This window comes from Penicillium angulare (genome assembly GCF_028827245.1).
Source record: "Penicillium angulare strain IBT 27051 chromosome Unknown utg000005l_segment0_segment0, whole genome shotgun sequence".
Classification (NCBI taxonomy): Eukaryota; Fungi; Ascomycota; class Eurotiomycetes; order Eurotiales; family Aspergillaceae; genus Penicillium; species Penicillium angulare.
In genome coordinates, this window is record NW_026623164.1 from 144,757 (window position 1) to 161,015 (window position 16,259).

Here is a 16,259-nt window from a genome sequence, read left to right on the forward strand (position 1 = left end):
AGATTATGGAAAACAGGTCCTTTTTACCTGCTTCTGAAATTGTAATTTCTTCAAACCGCAGTTACTAAAACATATTATGTGTACATACTCTCCTTAAACAATAACTCTTTTTCACATTATTGCTCATTTCTCCTATGGTGGCACCGGAAGAAAAACAACCAGACAGTCCGCTAGTCTGAAAAGAACATTATTACTGTTTTTTTTAACAATACTATGTAATATAAAGAGACAAGGGTGGTAAAAGGGCTAACTAATTGCGGTTAGAGCATTCTTGGCACTCGGGCTTGAGACTTGTAAAGTAGATCTCAAAGCGCAAGGCGATTTTGCAAGCTACTGGACATCTGCTACCTAAATCTCCATGCAGCTCAGGCTCCACTCTCCCCAAAGTGCACGGGTCGCTTTTTCTTCCTGTTGAGATTCACACTTGACTTCACATGATCCAGCTTATCCCAGAATATCCAGCCGCGTCTTTGCTGGTTCCCTCATGAACTTGGACGGCACTACTGTTGCTTGACTTATATATACACTTTTTTGTTATTTTATCTTGATTTTTTGGTTTCAAAGACTCTTTACCTTCCATCCTGTACAGATATACACACAAACAACTTTACTCCCTCGAGAATCTCGAGAATTGTACACACTACATCGAAGGCGCCTGCTTGAAGTTCGTCCTGCATACTGGTCCGTGCACCTTTGACCCCCATCACGTGCCAACCTGGGAACTAGAGCCAGAGCGGGTTCTCCATTCTGGATTCTGCGTTCCCGAGACCCTGTTTCAACCTTCATATTCAACTTGTTCAAACGGCATAGTGAATGCTTACCTGCCCAGGTCATCGTAGCATGACCTGGTGATGTCGTCTCGATTTCCTCCATCGTCCGGGTTTAACTCCCGTGACCGCTCCCCCCTCCGATTTGGGGATCGTCGCCCTCCTGCCGGTCCCCGTGGTCCTGACGACGGTAGTCCTCCATTCGGGAGAGAACCACCGCGCGGCCCGCGTGCCCTAGTCGATTCTCCAAGAGGGGGTCATTTTGGTGGTGGACGAGGCCGTGGATATGGCCGAGGTGAATTCCGAGATCGAGATCGAGACCCACGAGACCGCGATCGCGACCGCGATTTTCGAGATTCTCGCGATGCGCCTCCTTTCCGCCGCGACATGGACCGGGACTGGGGTCGTCGAGACCGGGACTTTGAACCACGAATTGGTTTTGGTAGAGGTCGTTCGAGATCCCCGACACGCGACTTCCGTGACGTAAGAGAACCCCCCGGTCGCGATTTCGACCTCGTTCGCATGCGCCGCAATTCAAGAGACAGCATCCTTTCCGCTTCATCTGGTGGTCCAGACGGCCCACCATCTAATGGAGGCCATCATCCACGAGGCGGTATGCGCGGCAGAGGCCGGGGTGACTGGGAAGGTGGTCGTGGTCGTGGTCGTCCGAATTTTTTTGATGATCGCGAGCCGTTTAGACGCCGTAGTCGATCCCGAGATACATGGCGTGGCAGAGATCGAATGAATGACCGTGATCGTGATCGCGATATAGATCGAGACCGTCCTCCCATGGACCGCGGCGATCGTGTTCTTGACCGAGATAGGGATCGTGACATCATGCGGGATCGAGATGTAGATCGACGTGAACGGTTTGATCGCCGGGAGGATTGGGACATCCGTCGAGCTGATCGTGAGGATCGTGACCGTCCTATTGAGCCGTGGAAGAGAGACCGCCCTTCAAGCCGAGCAGAAAATCGTGCTGGCTCCATTGCTCATGGACCGCCTGCGGCGATGGGTTCTTTTTCTTCCGATCTTTTACCTGACCCGACTCCCTCGGAACAATCCCGGAAGCCATCCATTATATCCGGACCAGGTGGTCTGGACAGTAGACGAGAGAGCATTCGATCTGAAACCATACCTTCCTCCCTTCGCACCGATGCATCCAAAGACTTGGGACCTTCCACCCAAAACTCCCCACCTCCATCAGCACCACAAGTTCCCGCGTTTGGATCTGTATCTACTCCAATACCTTCTTTGCCTCCTCCCAAAGGCCCAGCTGAAGGACGCAGACCAAGCGACGCGTCGATCCATGCAGAGAAGAATATCAAAGAAAGCCAGCCAAAAACCACCCCTCAACCCCCAACAGGGCCGAAAGCCGAGCGCACAGAGTCCTTTGCACGACAAAATACAGAGCTTCCCAGCCAACAACCAGACAATCGTCAAGCACAAGATGATACCGCACGATTACCAAGGGGATCTATACCGGGATCAGACATTTCTCCCCCAACAGCACCGGCTGCGATGGTCAAGAGAGACTCAGTACACGGTCCGATCGAATCCCATGGACCACCTTTCAAGCCGGCCTCCAAGCCGGCCTCCATGACCACTTCTCCCACAATCCCTCGATTACCTCTACCACCTCGTTCAATGTCTCGAGATACTTCAGTTTCGCCTCGAATGCAAACATCGAGTATTCCCACAGGACCACGGTATCAGGGACGACAAGGCTCATCACCACGAGGACATAATAAAGGTAACAAGCCATGGAATCGTCCGGGGTTCAATCATGCTACTCCTGCATCTAATGGCCCACCCAAGAAAGAGGTTGATGAATCCGAATCATTACCGCCTTCGGACGAGAAGCCCTCGGACCGAATCCCGCATGAGCCAACCAAATCAGAAGAGGAGCAGCGCGACGAGGATCCTATGGATTACGAACCTGCTGAACCAGCTAAGCCCGCTGAGTCTGCTGAGGCCACAGCACCTAGAGAATTTGTTGAGCCCACATCACCTGCTGAATCTACTCAGCCTACTGAGCCTACTGAGCCTACTGAGCCTACTGAGCCTCCTGAGCCCACAGGACCTGCTGAACCCACAGAGGGTGCTGAGACTGCTGAGCCCGTTGAGCCCGCTGAGACTCCTTCTTTAACCTCCCCATCCATGAAACTCGCCATCCGAAGCAGTCCACCGCCAATATCATCTGTTGAAGTCACCTCGCAGAAAGAAGAGCCGGAGGAGGGGCCAAAAGAAGAAGGTAAAAATGAGTCTGCTATTATTTCTGGTCTTGCAGAATCAAGTGACGAAGAGGACGAAGAGAACGATGTATTCAGTCACGAATATTTGCAGGAGCGAAAACGATTATTCGAAAGAGATATGGAACTTCTTCGAGCAGAATTACCTCCCTCGCCTTTGGAAGACCCTCACATTGTCTCTCTTCTCATGAAAATACAATTATTGGGCAAGATTGCACAGGAGGAGACTGCAGATCCGGCTCCGGCAGAGCCTCATCCGTCAGTTGAAATGGCAGAAGCCCCCGTCGCATCGCCTGGTGAACGAAATGTAACTTTTGATCCCGAAGTCATTGGAGACAAGGATGACCCAATTCCGCAGGCCTCCAAAGTCCCCGATGTACTGCACCCCGAAGTTACTATTGAAAGCCTACCTTTCCTTGCGACAGGCCCTCCCACACCACTGTCAGACATGGAAGTATGGCATGAAAATGACTCTTCCCAAGAACAGCTCAAGGATGTATTCCGCGCTGAATTGTGCAAGCGAAAAAAGGAAGTTGCGAAAAAGAATGCAGCTCTAAGGGAGGAATACATGTCGTACTACAAGCCTTGGCGGTTAGCCATTTGGGAGTTAGATCGCTCTAAGGACAAGAAGCCCATGACTCCCGGCCCAGCATCTCCTCCACCGCCCACGGCACCAGTAACGCCAACAGTAGTACCGGATATTCGTGAAAGCCGCGAAGGTCGTGAAGGGCGCGAAGGGCGCGAAGGACGCGAAGGACGACGATACAAAGGAAACAGCGAATTGGATTTCCTCAATGCGTTGAAAGCCTCTGAGATCTCTGCTCAAGAGGAGCTGGAGCGCCGAAGAACAAAAATGGCAACCGCTCGTCCAGACTTGGCTCGTGAAGCAATCATCCCTGACATGCTCGAGCCCCAGGATGAGAAATCGCGTATCTACAAGGACGTCAACAATACTGTGGATCCTGACGAAGCGATGAAAGTGTTTGGTTTTGTTCCACCACCTAATGATTTCACCAAAGAAGAGCATACGATCTTCACAGATGCTTTCATGGCCTACCCGAAGAAATGGGGTAAAATCGCAGAGGCATTGCCTGGTCGAGACTTCAAGCAATGCATCATTCACTACTATCTCACCAAGGAGGAAATCAAGTACAAGGCCAAGCTGAACAAGCGATGGAGCAAGCGAGGCAGAAACAAGCCTAAGTCTGCTCGTCCAAAGTCCAATGCTCTTATTGCCGACCTCGGTGTAGTCAAACCAGATTTTGATGGAGAAGACGAAACCCCCGCTGTCACTGATACCGGGCGCCCGCGTCGCGCCGCCGCCCCAACATTCGGTGATTCAAATGACCCTGAAGGCGCAGCCACCGGTCGCCGTGGTCAAGCTACAAAAGAGTCCGAGCCCATAGAAAAGCCCGTTTCTCGGCGCGGCGGCCGGACCGCTGCTTCTCGTGGTCAAAAGCGCACTAAGACCACCGAAAAGGACCAAAGAAGCCAAAGCCAAATCCAACTCCAACCACCACAACCACCACTACCCCCAGTTCAAGGCCCTCCTCCTCCTATGAGTGCCTTGCCCAAGATGGAAGTGGGTGTGGATGGTATTCTTGAATCTGAGCTACCCACTGAACGAGAACCCATTGAGAGAGAACCCCAACCTCCTATCTCACGACCCAGGGTGGGGCGTGGAAGGGCGAAGGAAGGTGTGTATGTTTTCGAGTCTACCGAATCTGATCCATCTCTCCCACCCAAACAACAAGAGACTGGGTACGGATCACTCCAGCCGACAAGTTACTGGTCTGTCCCAGAACAACGCGATTTCCCCCGTTTGCTTGCACACTTTGGCCGTGACTTTGAAGGAATTTCGAATTTCATGAAGACTAAGACTACAGTAATGGTATGCTTGCTTTCCGTCTTCAGAACATGGTTGAATTCAACTGACGTCTCTATGTAAGGTTAAAAACTACTACCAGCGCCGACTTGATTCTGGACAGAAGGACTTTGAGGACATCATGATAATTGCAGAGGAGAAGAAAGGCCGCGGCGAACCAACTGGGCCCCTTCCTGTGCCTAGTGTTGCTCCCAAGCGGCGCTACGAGGCGACACCATCTGCAATCACTCCTCGGCCACTTGCTCCCCATGGTGAGTTAATGGGCGAGGGCGACGAGGCGCGATTTCCACCAAAGGGCAAACCCCTTGCAATGTCTCCTCAACCAATGCCGCTTCATGGTCGGCCTCTACCTGAGAGTGAGCGAGGTCGTTATCCGCCCTTGGCACAAGCATCTACTTCTGCCTCAATGCCCCCCGGTGCCCCAGGTTTGGTGGACGATGGCAGAGGAGTAATGCGCGGACAGGCGAACCAGCCTCAACAACGGATACAAGGGCCACGGTTAGGGTATTTCACCAACGAGGATAGACGGGAATCTTCGCTAATGCCCCATTCAACTCCGCGGATGCAAGAAATGCAAATCTCATCCCGGCACACCCCTGCCGCGCCCCTCCCTGCAGAATTAGCTCGAATGGATCCTATGTCCACGCAGGCGTATATGGCTGCTCAGACTCCTTCTCTTCTTCCTCCGAGCCATTCACGTCGTCCAAGCCTTACTCAAGCCCCTGGCTCGCCAACGCAATTGTCTAGACCCGAGCTTGATCTATCCTCTGTCCACCGTGATCCATTTGGACAGAGGCAGTATTACCCACTTGCAAGCCAACCGGTAGGACTTTCACAGTCTCCTCATCCTGTCTTGTCGCCCGTCAAAGATGTTCCACGACCGAGCGCTACTCCAGTACCCGATTCCAAGGTTCCGGCGAAGCGTTCTAACATCATGAGCATTCTTAACGATGAGCCCGAAGACCCGCAGCCGAAAAAGCGTTTTGCTAGTCCTCAACCCCCATCCAGTCTTGTTTCTGGCTCTGGATCTGCAACACGCCCTTCTTACCAACCTGGTGGGCCAACTCGTGCCGACGAGAATATCATGTCCGGTGGAACGCAAAAGTCCCCTGGCTACAATAGCCAGCAAAGTCAATACCAGTCACAGACCCCGTCACGCGGCTACGCAGATTATTCCAACTATGGTCCCCATGCTGGTAGCTCAGGATCATCGGCAAACAATGACTGGATGGCGCGTTTCGACCCGCGGGCACAGCAAGCTGGCTCTCAGCCACAGCCCCCACCCCCATCGCAGCCAAGCAGTCGTGCAGCCGCATCAGCGACCCCTCAAAACCCATACTCGCATTACGCTTCTACTGCGCCTCAGTCGGGGGGACCTGTTGTTCCTTCTGCGCCTACGCCCCCGCCGGCTTCTCAGCGACCTGCTTACTCTAGTATGTTTTCGCAACCGTCCAGTGGACAGAACCAGACGCCTTCCAACTCCCGTGACCCTCGCGATATGCCGGCGCATCCTTCGGCCTATCGACCAAGTTCTCCGCCGTCGCGTGCCAGTAGCGTTTTTGTTTCAAGACAGGAGCCTTCATCCGCAAAATCATCTGGAAACATGTATAACATACCACCACGCCAGTCTGGTGGACAGTCTTCCTATTCTCCCGTCGCTTCCAGCCCGGCGCCTGTGTCATCGCTCAACCAAGGCTACCAGCACCATGTTCAAACCTTAGTGAATGGATCTCATCAATCTCACCGATCCACGCCGGTCAGCTTAACTGGTGGCCCCCCACCATATGGACACAGCACACCTCCACCACAAGGTCAAAACGGCCGATCGATGCCATCGCTCTCAAGTCTAGGACGGTCATACACCCCGCCAGCTGGAATGCACCATTCAGTTGGTGGGAATTCCTTAGGTTATGCTCCACTTCCTCCATCTTCAGCAGGAACGATGCCACCTCTTCATCAACGACCACCAGGACCGGGCTCGCTAGGCGAACCCACGTCCACACCATCCCATCATCGTGTCTACAGCCAAAGCTCAATGCAAGGCGGAATGCCAGGCTCATTGCACCCTCCCTCCCAACCTCCTCGCTGATGCGACTGAGCCTGTGTCCATTTTTATAATTCTTTTCTCGGTTCTACGCCGTCATGAGCTGGATTTTGTGTCTTTGTATTTGGAAACAATTGGGTTGCGGATAAAATCGGTTATAAACAATGGGAGACCTCTTGTCACCGGGACTGGCTCTTGGAAGCGATCGTCATGGGTGCTGGCATTATGATGTTTCAGTTTTCTTTTATTATATGTACAATTAAATGAATGACTTGATGTGCAACATGTAATTAGAATTTTTTTTCTCATTTTCATTCTATCCGCTTCTTGTTTGACTGTAACTCAATAAAGTAATTCAAGCTGCGCACCACGAAATTCTCACGATACTTCCTTCAATGTTGTGACCCTAGTTCTCTTTTAGCTATTCTAACGATATTGACATCTCTAAAGGTTTATTTCTTTTTTTTCTTAAAGCTACTAAAGGTAAAGAATATATTAGTAGTTATATTACTTTAATCTTTTATTAGTTTCTTATTTGTTTCTTAAATAGTTTAAACTAATAAAATACTAGTTCTTTAAGATAGATTGAGGTATATAGAATATTATAGAATGTATTTCCACTTCTCCACTTCTTAGCCCCTGCTTGTATATGTACGTACATGGTATATTTCAAGAATGTTGACGTGCTGAATCCTTAGTGCCAGAGATACATGCGCTATTGATGCACCATCCCCAATTTTAGTTCCAAGGCCCCTCTTGTAATTAGAATATCCTTGTCGCATCCCTGCCAGAGGTGTAGTATTCTCGGCCTTTTTGCTGTTTTAAGAGAAGACGAAAAGAGAGAGGTCGCACAAGCCCCCATTTTCCTCGATCCTCGGTAGGAGACCTAGGAAGTCTTGTCTACCTAGTAAATTTCAGAAAATGCGATACAATTGGTATTTCATCTGGCCAGGTCGGAATAAGCGTTTTGGTGGGGCGCTCCTGTGCCTTTTCAAGGTTTTCACCCACAATCGTCGATCTGCCTTGGGGAAGCAGCCGCCACTAGATCCACTGAAAAGGAAAAATAGCCCCGGAGTCTAAAATTGTATTGTCCACGTTCACTGGTAATTTATTTCAAATAGTTATTTTCCCAAATTGTTACTTTTAGTTACTGAGAAGACGCAACCTCAGAAGCCAGCATGGTTTGACAAACGCTTGGGTCATTTTGGGGGCCAAAGGTCGATCAATATGCGACCTCGGGCGGAGCAAATTAATGCTTCGAAGTAGTATCTTCCTTCCCGCGCTCTCTATTGAAATTCACCTCCCCAAGGGCCAACAGGTGGTTCTGTCTCACATTGATTACCGAATTATCACCTCGCCTCAACATGTCGTGGACAACAGCTGAGCAGTCGCCCAAAATCCTCACCCGGCCTCTTGGTCCCAGTGAAGTGTTTCTCTCAGTGACCCTGGCCACACGATTGGTCGTGAACATTGGGCAGTCAACTTCACGGCCACCATCAGTCCACGAGGGGCATTCGCGGCATTGTCAAGCTCACCCGGCCTTCTACCAACCCTCATCCACTACAGTTGGTTAAATCTACGATTCGAGCACCCCAGTATAGCTGCTCACCCAGACTCATCCAACACTCACATCGTCTGCACAATTCCTAGCTCTGGAAACGATCTTAGCGAATGGGCTTCGCAGACATTCGTTGTAGAGACTGACGCCGAGTCCGTCGACGAGGTCATTCCTACAATTGCGCCAGCTGCCGATGCTCGACTGTACTATTTGCCCCAATCGAGTGAGCTGCTCCTGCACACCGCTCACTGGCGCATGGATGGAGTGGCTGGCATGCTTCTCCTTGGCCAATTGGTAGACCTGATGGTCTCGCACGCCGACAAATTCCTCTTGAACAGGCTGCCAGACCCATTCGATTCCTGCAATTGGGGATCGGAGGTTACACGGCTGACACCATCCTTCGAAGACGCCGGCAACATACCATTCACCGTCAACAAGGCGCAGAAGGCTATCGCCGACAGATCTGTCGGCACCTTTGGTCTGGCGGCGGGCGCTCTCGGGGTACCTTATACCGGGGACGCTGTGACTGTGCCTTCCGGCACGAGGGCGGTTGAACTCACTTTCTCGTGTGCTGACAAGTCTGCCATTACGTCCGCCGCAAAATCATGCGGCCTTGGTGTCACAGCCGCCGTGCATGCCAGTCTGGCCACAGTCAACTTCCGACATGCGATCGCCGAGCACCGTGGCCGCCACTATACTAGCTCCATTAGATATTCGCTGCGGCCATATCTACCCGAACAATACATGACCCCCGCGGTGGCAGCTGGGTTCTACTCGACCGTTTGGTTCGCGCGAGCCGACGCCTCTGCCAGCTGGGAGGATCATGCTCGCATATATCAGGCGGAGTATCGGAACGGCCTCAGCAATAATTTTCTCCAGGCCCATCGGGAGTATGCGTCCACTTTGATCGGTGTGTTTAAGAACTTACCGACCCCGCGGGAGCCGCCCAGTGAGATAGACATCAGTAGCCTTGGGTTTATGGAGAAATATCTAGAGCGCGAATATGGAGCCCCAGAGCGCGGATTTAGTATCGCACATGTAGGCTACAGTGTGGAAATGCTTTCCCGCGAAGGAGGAGTTTTTATGTGGACATTTCGTGACCAGTTAACACTAAGATTGGTGTTTAACCAGGCTTTCCACACTTCGAAGCAGATGACGGAGTTTTTGAGCGACATTAAGACCGACATATTAACGCAACTGCAGGTGGACTAGAGGCCGGGCCTATGGTTGTAGTAGTCATCCAATTCGTCCGGTTGAGGACTTTCCCCAACAAAATATCACGATTGGATGATATAGGACCAGGAAGTCTTGATTTATGTCAGTATACATTGAAGTTGTGAAATAGATTGGCATCAGATCGAATGTTCAAGTATTGCGAGTGCGACGGGGTATAGTAAGCACCCCATGCCAATGCGCTACTTTTAGAGGAAGATTTAGTGTCTGATTTAGCCAGATTTTAGAATGGCTGAACATACTAGTGATACCTCCAAAGAAAGTTTACTACAGCACATTATATATACATGAATAAATTCTCGTTTTGGCAGGATACCAAGATTATTAGGTATTCCAGAGTATTAAACCACGCTATACGAAGGACATTGATTGTCAACTGCTGTAACTGTGACTGACCGTTTATCAGTTTGTCGTTTTCCAAACACTTTATATGAAAATACTTATAATCTATATCTATCTACTACTTAGATTAGATCTATTCCTATTATTCAAGATATCTAAGTCTCTTAAGTAAATCCCTTCTTAGTAAATCATTGTCTAACGATCCAACTGATTCATATGACTCGGAAGATTCCACTCATCATAATCCAGATGCACAAACGCCCTATCCACAGTCGGTACGCTCTCCAGAATATACTGTAAGCTTTCTCCAACATCATGGCTATCGCGAAGACTAGTCCTTTCATCCACAACAAGATCAACCTCAACATTCAGCTTGTCACCCGCGTAATACGCTTTGAGATCCTGAATTTTCAAAATCACCCTCGAAAACCGCATAGTCATATACAGCAGAATACTGTGATCAGTCGCAGAAGCAGCAGCACCTGTAAGACGAACAATATAGTCGCTTGCTGTCTGGCCCCAGTTCCACATAATATAGACAGACAAGAAAACACCACCAAGGGGATCAAGATACCAAAGACGAGCAAATGCCCCAACTATTGCCGTACGTTAGTAAATAGTATCTTCGTAGACAAAGAGAGAGTTCTGGCTAGGAACGCCAGCGGCAATACATACTCAACGGGAATATAATACTAAAAGTATTAAAAACCACATCTGTCATAGCATCCTGCGCAAGCACTTGAACACTCGGACTAGGAATAAGCCGACACCAAACCCAACAAGCCAACTTAACAACCACCGTCGCAGCCATAAGTACAATCGAAGGCAAAGAAAGCTCAACAAGCTCACGATCATCCCCAGTCAACCTATTAATAGAAGTAAGAGCAACCTGAAAAAACGACGTAACCATAATAACCGAGAAAACCAAAACGCTCACAGGTTCCAATCTGCGCCGACTAATAGGGTATCTATTCCGATCTTGTCGACGAATAATAGTCGTCGTAATCCATATAATCAGTGTGCTGAGAAAGTCCAGTACCCCATCAACTAATCCTGCAAGAACGGACATTGAACTTGTTAGAGCCATGATGGCTACCTTTGATCCGAGCAGAATGACATTCGCAGCGAAATTGACTTTGATGGCGAGGTTGATTAGCTGCTCTTCTTTTTCGGGGGACATAGAGCTGTGTGGTTCCATTTCTGGTATGTGGTGAATACAGTTCTCGTCATCGTTTGAAGGGAGCAGTGGGTCTGTTTCATCGGGGATGCGGTATAAGTTGTGGGCTGTGCGTTTAACTCTGGAGTTTTTAGAAGCATTTTGAGATTCATTGGCTTCGTTGTTGGGTTCCACGTCTGCTTCCGGTTGTAGGCGGGTGGAAGATTCAGATGGTACGTGGTGATGGCATCCATTGTAATCTTCAATTAAATTGTGTGGTAAAGAAGAATCCAGCAAACGATCGATATACAGATATTGAGATATCAACGAGTTATTACGCTCGTAGTATTGTCGCCTAAAAGGGTAAGAAAGAATCTACACCGAAGACGTGAAGAAGGCGCGTCATAGAAGAGGGGGAGTGAAAAAAAGACATTTTCAGAAATATCAAGTACTTCATCAATAGAGGAAAAAACTCACACTGGCTTCCGAAGATTCTTCAATGTATCAGATGGCCGATAATAGCGTTCCCTGCTCTCATTCCATCAGTATCAACAATGTGATTTAGTGGAGCCGTCTGACTAAGTTAGTGCAACATGACGCACCATTTATAACGGGGATTACTATGCCCAATGAGATGTGAGCCTCGTCGGAGAAATGTTGGCGATGCGACTTCTTCATTGAGTTCATGCAATGCGGCGCTGGATGTACGACTGGGCAGTAAAGACCAAGTACGCTGGCCACGCGTCGTCAACATATCCCGCTCGAGTTCCAGACTGGGACGTCGCGGCAGCAACGTAGAAGCTGGCGACGAGGACAATGGCAGGAAGGGCTGAGAAGACATGTTGTTTACTGATTAATACAGTCTCCTCTCCTCTTGTTTGTCTGTGGACTGGTTGAGAGGTGATTATCGCGAATCCTGGGGCGAAGTTGAAGTTGATACCCACTTCCAAGTTCGTGATGGATGTGGTGTCTGAACTTGACGCCTGGTTTCTCAGGCATCAGACCTCATAGTTATCTAACTAACTAACCAACGAAACCACAATTAATACACGACCACAGAAAACTTGGGATGCGGAAATTGAACTTAAATTTTCATAATTTCCAATTGATCCACCTCAATGCTGGACGAAGAATCACGATTGATGCCGTTTGAATGATCAAAAAAGGCATAGTTAGTTGACTAACTAGTGTAAGGTACCTGCAAGACCCACTACCCTGTGACTGACACAGCCCCTCTAAGCTCTAAGATAAAGAAGGCCCAGAGCCCCAAACATTTCTTTATTCAGCACCAATACCCATAATGCCCGCAAAAATCGCATTCATATCTGGACCCATCGACACCGGGCCACAAGAGATCTATTTCCACGAACACTACATACCAAAGCTCAAAGAGGCAGTCGAACGAGGCGACAACTTTGTCATTGGTCCTATCCCCTCGGGTGTCGATGCAGACGCGCTATCTTATCTACTAGCATTCCCTATAGCACCTACTCGGATCACTATCTGTGTGACTCCAGCAGAGAATGGGATGTGGGGTGTCAGGTTACGCAGTACTGGTGTCCATGTACAAGTTGTGGATGGTCAGATGAGTCGAGAGCGAGACGCGACGCTGACTAGCATCAGTACCTATGATATTCTACGAATACGTACAAAAGAGGAGGCCGGGGCTTTTTACGGTCGCATGTCGCGAGAGGCGTATGTAACTAATACAGAGCGGAATTGGAAGCGCCGGCGTGGGATTGAGGAGTACGCGAAGGTGGATGCGGAGGAGATCAACAATTCTGTGGGGATGAAATAAGAAATGCCTGCTGTATATCTTGTATAGGTATTAGAAAGAGATATCCAAGGGAATTCAATGGTCGATGATCTCCCCGAACGCGACCAAGATATAAGCAGAAGGCTTTAAGCTTCTGTGAATAGCCCAGACGGTTCAAGGGTGTTGTCGTCCTCAGTTAAGGCGTCTTCCAACTTGATATCAGTGTTTTTTTTCCCGAATAAAAGTAACGCCGCCATGAAAGCTTTTGCAACAAGCCTATGCTATCTGGAGCAACAGCTAAGATACCATCCACCGCTGTTCAGGGGTGTACTAGTAAGATGTGAACGCATGCAGGGGGGCTGTTGTATCACATGATCAAGCTGGGCAGAGAGGATTGTCAGACATAGTGATAGCACATATACGTACATAGTCAGATAGTCACCTAGATAGTTAGACATATATTGAGTTATTTGAGGCCGAGCATGAACGTAGAAAATATCGTAATACCATAATGCTGCAGTTTGTCATTTTATGAAATTCTTAGACTCAAAAGTTGCTGCAGCTTCAAATCCAGCTGTTCTCGTGCTTCTATGTCGTAACGACTGACCGCGGAATTGACGGAATACCCAGCGCGCTAGCCACTGGTATGTGCCTCTGATTCAAAGTGGAGAACAAGCTCCAATGCTTGAGTGGATGTCAATCCTGCGGTTTTGTCATTTCTCCAGTCGTATTGCAGGCAGTGGGGCCGTGGCGGCGGTCGGACCATAGGATCCCAGTGCGGAATCAAGTGATTCGACCCCGAGTGATCCGCAGGTTTCGTGGGGAAGCGTTATCGCGGAATGAAAATGGCCAGATTCCCGAGGTGGTCATGACCGGCCCGCGTGCGGAGCCTGATATGAATTGCGTGTTCGATGACTGGCTCTGCTACCATGTAGCTAGACGTCAATCTTCTCCCATCATAGACACTGCCTGCATTAGGGACATTAGGCACTCGGAAAAAAGCCGCCAACGTGTTGGAGACCGGTTATAAGGGATGCTCTTCCCCTCCTGACCCAGTTCCTCCAGTGAATTAAGTTCAATATCTTTTTCATTCTTTAACGACATAGAACAGCACCCCATGGCGCTTCAAACAATTGCTGTGGCCGTTGTGACGGTCGTGTACTTCCTCATTCGCTATTTCAATCGGACTGACGTCCCCAAAATCAAGGGTATCCCAGAAATCCCGGGTGTGCCTATCTTTGGAAACCTATTGCAATTGGGCCAACAGCATGCCACGGTGACGGCCAAATGGGCGAAGAAATTTGGGCCAGTTTTCCAAGTGCGCATGGGCAACAAGGTATGTTTTCGGTGCAACCATATGCAAAGTCGCCTGTGCTCAATTTAACAATTGCCGTAGCGAATTGTGTTCGCGAATAGTTTCGATTCCGTTCGTCAGCTATGGATCAAAGATCAATCAGCTCTGATTTCCCGCCCGATGTTCCATACATTCCACAGTGTGGTCTCTACCTCGCAGGGATTCACAATTGGTACATCACCTTGGGACGAATCCTGTAAGCGACGACGTAAGGCTGCAGCTACAGCTCTCAACCGCCCTGCAACACAGTCTTATATGCCGATCATCGATCTCGAAGCCAACTCCAGCATCAAGGAACTGTACCGGGATAGCAAAAACGGAACATGCGACATCAACCCCACTGCATACTTCCAGCGCTATGCATTGAACACCAGTTTGACCCTCAACTATGGATTCCGCATCGAAGGAAACGTGGATGATAACCTACTGAAAGAAATTTGTGATGTTGAGCGTGGTGTTTCGAACTTTCGCAGTACCTCAAACAACTGGCAAGACTATATCCCCTTGCTACGGATCTTCCCTAAGATGAACAACGAAGCTCAGGAATTCCGTGCTCGTCGAGACAAGTACCTGACATACCTATTGGACATGCTGAAGGCCCGTATTGCCAAGGGTACAGATACGCCTTGTATCACCGGAAACATCATCAAGGATCCTGAAGCTAAATTGAACGATGGTAAGCCAGACCTGGTCGCATTACTTTTGACGCGAATATCACAAAATTTGAGACTAATCAAGCATTGCAGCTGAAATTAAATCTATCTGCTTGACCATGGTCTCTGCGGGTCTAGACACCGTACCTGGAAATTTGATCATGGGTATCGCATATCTCGCGTCAGAGGATGGCCAAAGAATTCAAAAGAGAGCATACGAAGAAATTATGAGCGTATATCCCGATGGCGACGCATGGGAGAAATGCTTGATTGAGGAGAAGGTGCCTTATGTCACAGCGCTCGTCAAGGAAGTCCTGCGATTCTGGACTGTCATTCCGATCTGTCTGCCTCGAGTATCTACCAAGGATATCACCTGGAATGGCTCAACAATCCCCGCTGGTACAACATTCTTCATGGTATGTGTTCTCCATCTTCCCTCTCTTTAATGGTACCATTGTCATTTACACTATATTTAGAATGCCTATGCTGCCGACTACGACGAGGACCACTTCAAGGAGGCCCACAAGTTCATCCCCGAGCGTTACCTTGACCTTGGGGAGGCCTCAGGTACCCCCCACTATGGATACGGAGCTGGATCCCGAATGTGCGCTGGCTCACACCTGGCAAACCGAGAGCTCTTCACAGCTTTCCTTCGCTTGATCACCGCGTTTGAGATGAAGCCCGCTAAAGAGGCCAGCGATCGCCCTATTTTGGATGCTATTGACTGCAATGCCATCCCCACTGCTTTGACTACAGAGCCTAAGCCATTTAAGGTTGGTTTCATTGCACGTGATCCTAAGAAACTGGAGCAATGGATCGCGGAGAGTGATGAGCGGACCAAGGACCTGTAGTTGATTGCGATTTCATGTCCTTTATTTTCTTTCACCGCCGGTTGGATCTGATGATCAATGACATACTGCTTATGTTAGCGTTTGTTTCAAATTGTTGTATATGGAGACTTCGTGATTCTTTGTATATATTTTAGAAAAATAAGACAAGTCTACGTATAAATTGTTCAAATTCAAATTCAAATTCAAATTCAAATCTGAATTATATTAGGCCGTCACCAAAATGACCATGATGGTCAGAGATACGAATATGAGTGGAGCAGACAAAAGAGTATAGGTAAGAAAAAACACAGAATAGATCTTTCTTGAGAGAAGAAACACACGTCTTAGATTTCTGCCCATTACTAAGGCACTCCCGAACACTGGTTATTGGATTTAATATAGGCTTAGTATGTATCATTAGTATGTAGT

At 49.0% G+C, this 16,259-nt stretch overlaps 5 protein-coding genes across 5 annotated transcripts; 4 read left to right on the plus strand and 1 right to left on the minus strand.

Annotated features, from left to right (window-relative positions):
- Nucleotides 1–851: 851 nt before the first annotated feature.
- On the plus strand, nucleotides 852–6,993 carry N7478_007445 (MYB DNA-binding domain protein; the record flags this gene model as incomplete). The annotated part of the gene is made up of 2 exons (XM_056923659.1): nucleotides 852–4,910; nucleotides 4,969–6,993. The coding sequence occupies 2 exons, from the start codon at nucleotides 852–854 to the stop codon at nucleotides 6,991–6,993; spliced, it is 6,084 nt and encodes a 2,027-aa protein (XP_056776385.1).
- A 1,319-nt stretch (nucleotides 6,994–8,312) lies between these two features.
- N7478_007446 (uncharacterized protein) lies at nucleotides 8,313–9,718 on the plus strand (the record flags this gene model as incomplete). The annotated part of the gene is given in 2 exon segments (XM_056923660.1): nucleotides 8,313–8,377; nucleotides 8,389–9,718. 2 exon segments carry the CDS (start codon nucleotides 8,313–8,315, stop codon nucleotides 9,716–9,718), a joined length of 1,395 nt encoding a protein of 464 aa, XP_056776386.1.
- A 558-nt stretch (nucleotides 9,719–10,276) lies between these two features.
- Nucleotides 10,277–12,078, minus strand: N7478_007447 (cation diffusion facilitator family transporter; the record flags this gene model as incomplete). The annotated part of the gene is made up of 3 exons (XM_056923661.1): nucleotides 10,277–10,677; nucleotides 10,757–11,592; nucleotides 11,840–12,078. 3 exons carry the CDS (start codon nucleotides 12,076–12,078, stop codon nucleotides 10,277–10,279), a joined length of 1,476 nt encoding a protein of 491 aa, XP_056776387.1.
- Nucleotides 12,079–12,537: 459 nt separating this feature from the next.
- N7478_007448 (uncharacterized protein) lies at nucleotides 12,538–13,035 on the plus strand (the record flags this gene model as incomplete). Its single annotated transcript, XM_056923662.1, has 1 exon — nucleotides 12,538–13,035. The coding sequence occupies one exon, from the start codon at nucleotides 12,538–12,540 to the stop codon at nucleotides 13,033–13,035; it is 498 nt and encodes a 165-aa protein (XP_056776388.1).
- Nucleotides 13,036–14,110: 1,075 nt separating this feature from the next.
- On the plus strand, nucleotides 14,111–15,851 carry N7478_007449 (cytochrome P450; the record flags this gene model as incomplete). The annotated part of the gene is made up of 4 exons (XM_056923663.1): nucleotides 14,111–14,329; nucleotides 14,390–15,023; nucleotides 15,094–15,416; nucleotides 15,477–15,851. The coding sequence occupies 4 exons, from the start codon at nucleotides 14,111–14,113 to the stop codon at nucleotides 15,849–15,851; spliced, it is 1,551 nt and encodes a 516-aa protein (XP_056776389.1).
- Between the last annotated feature and the right edge of the window lie 408 nt (nucleotides 15,852–16,259).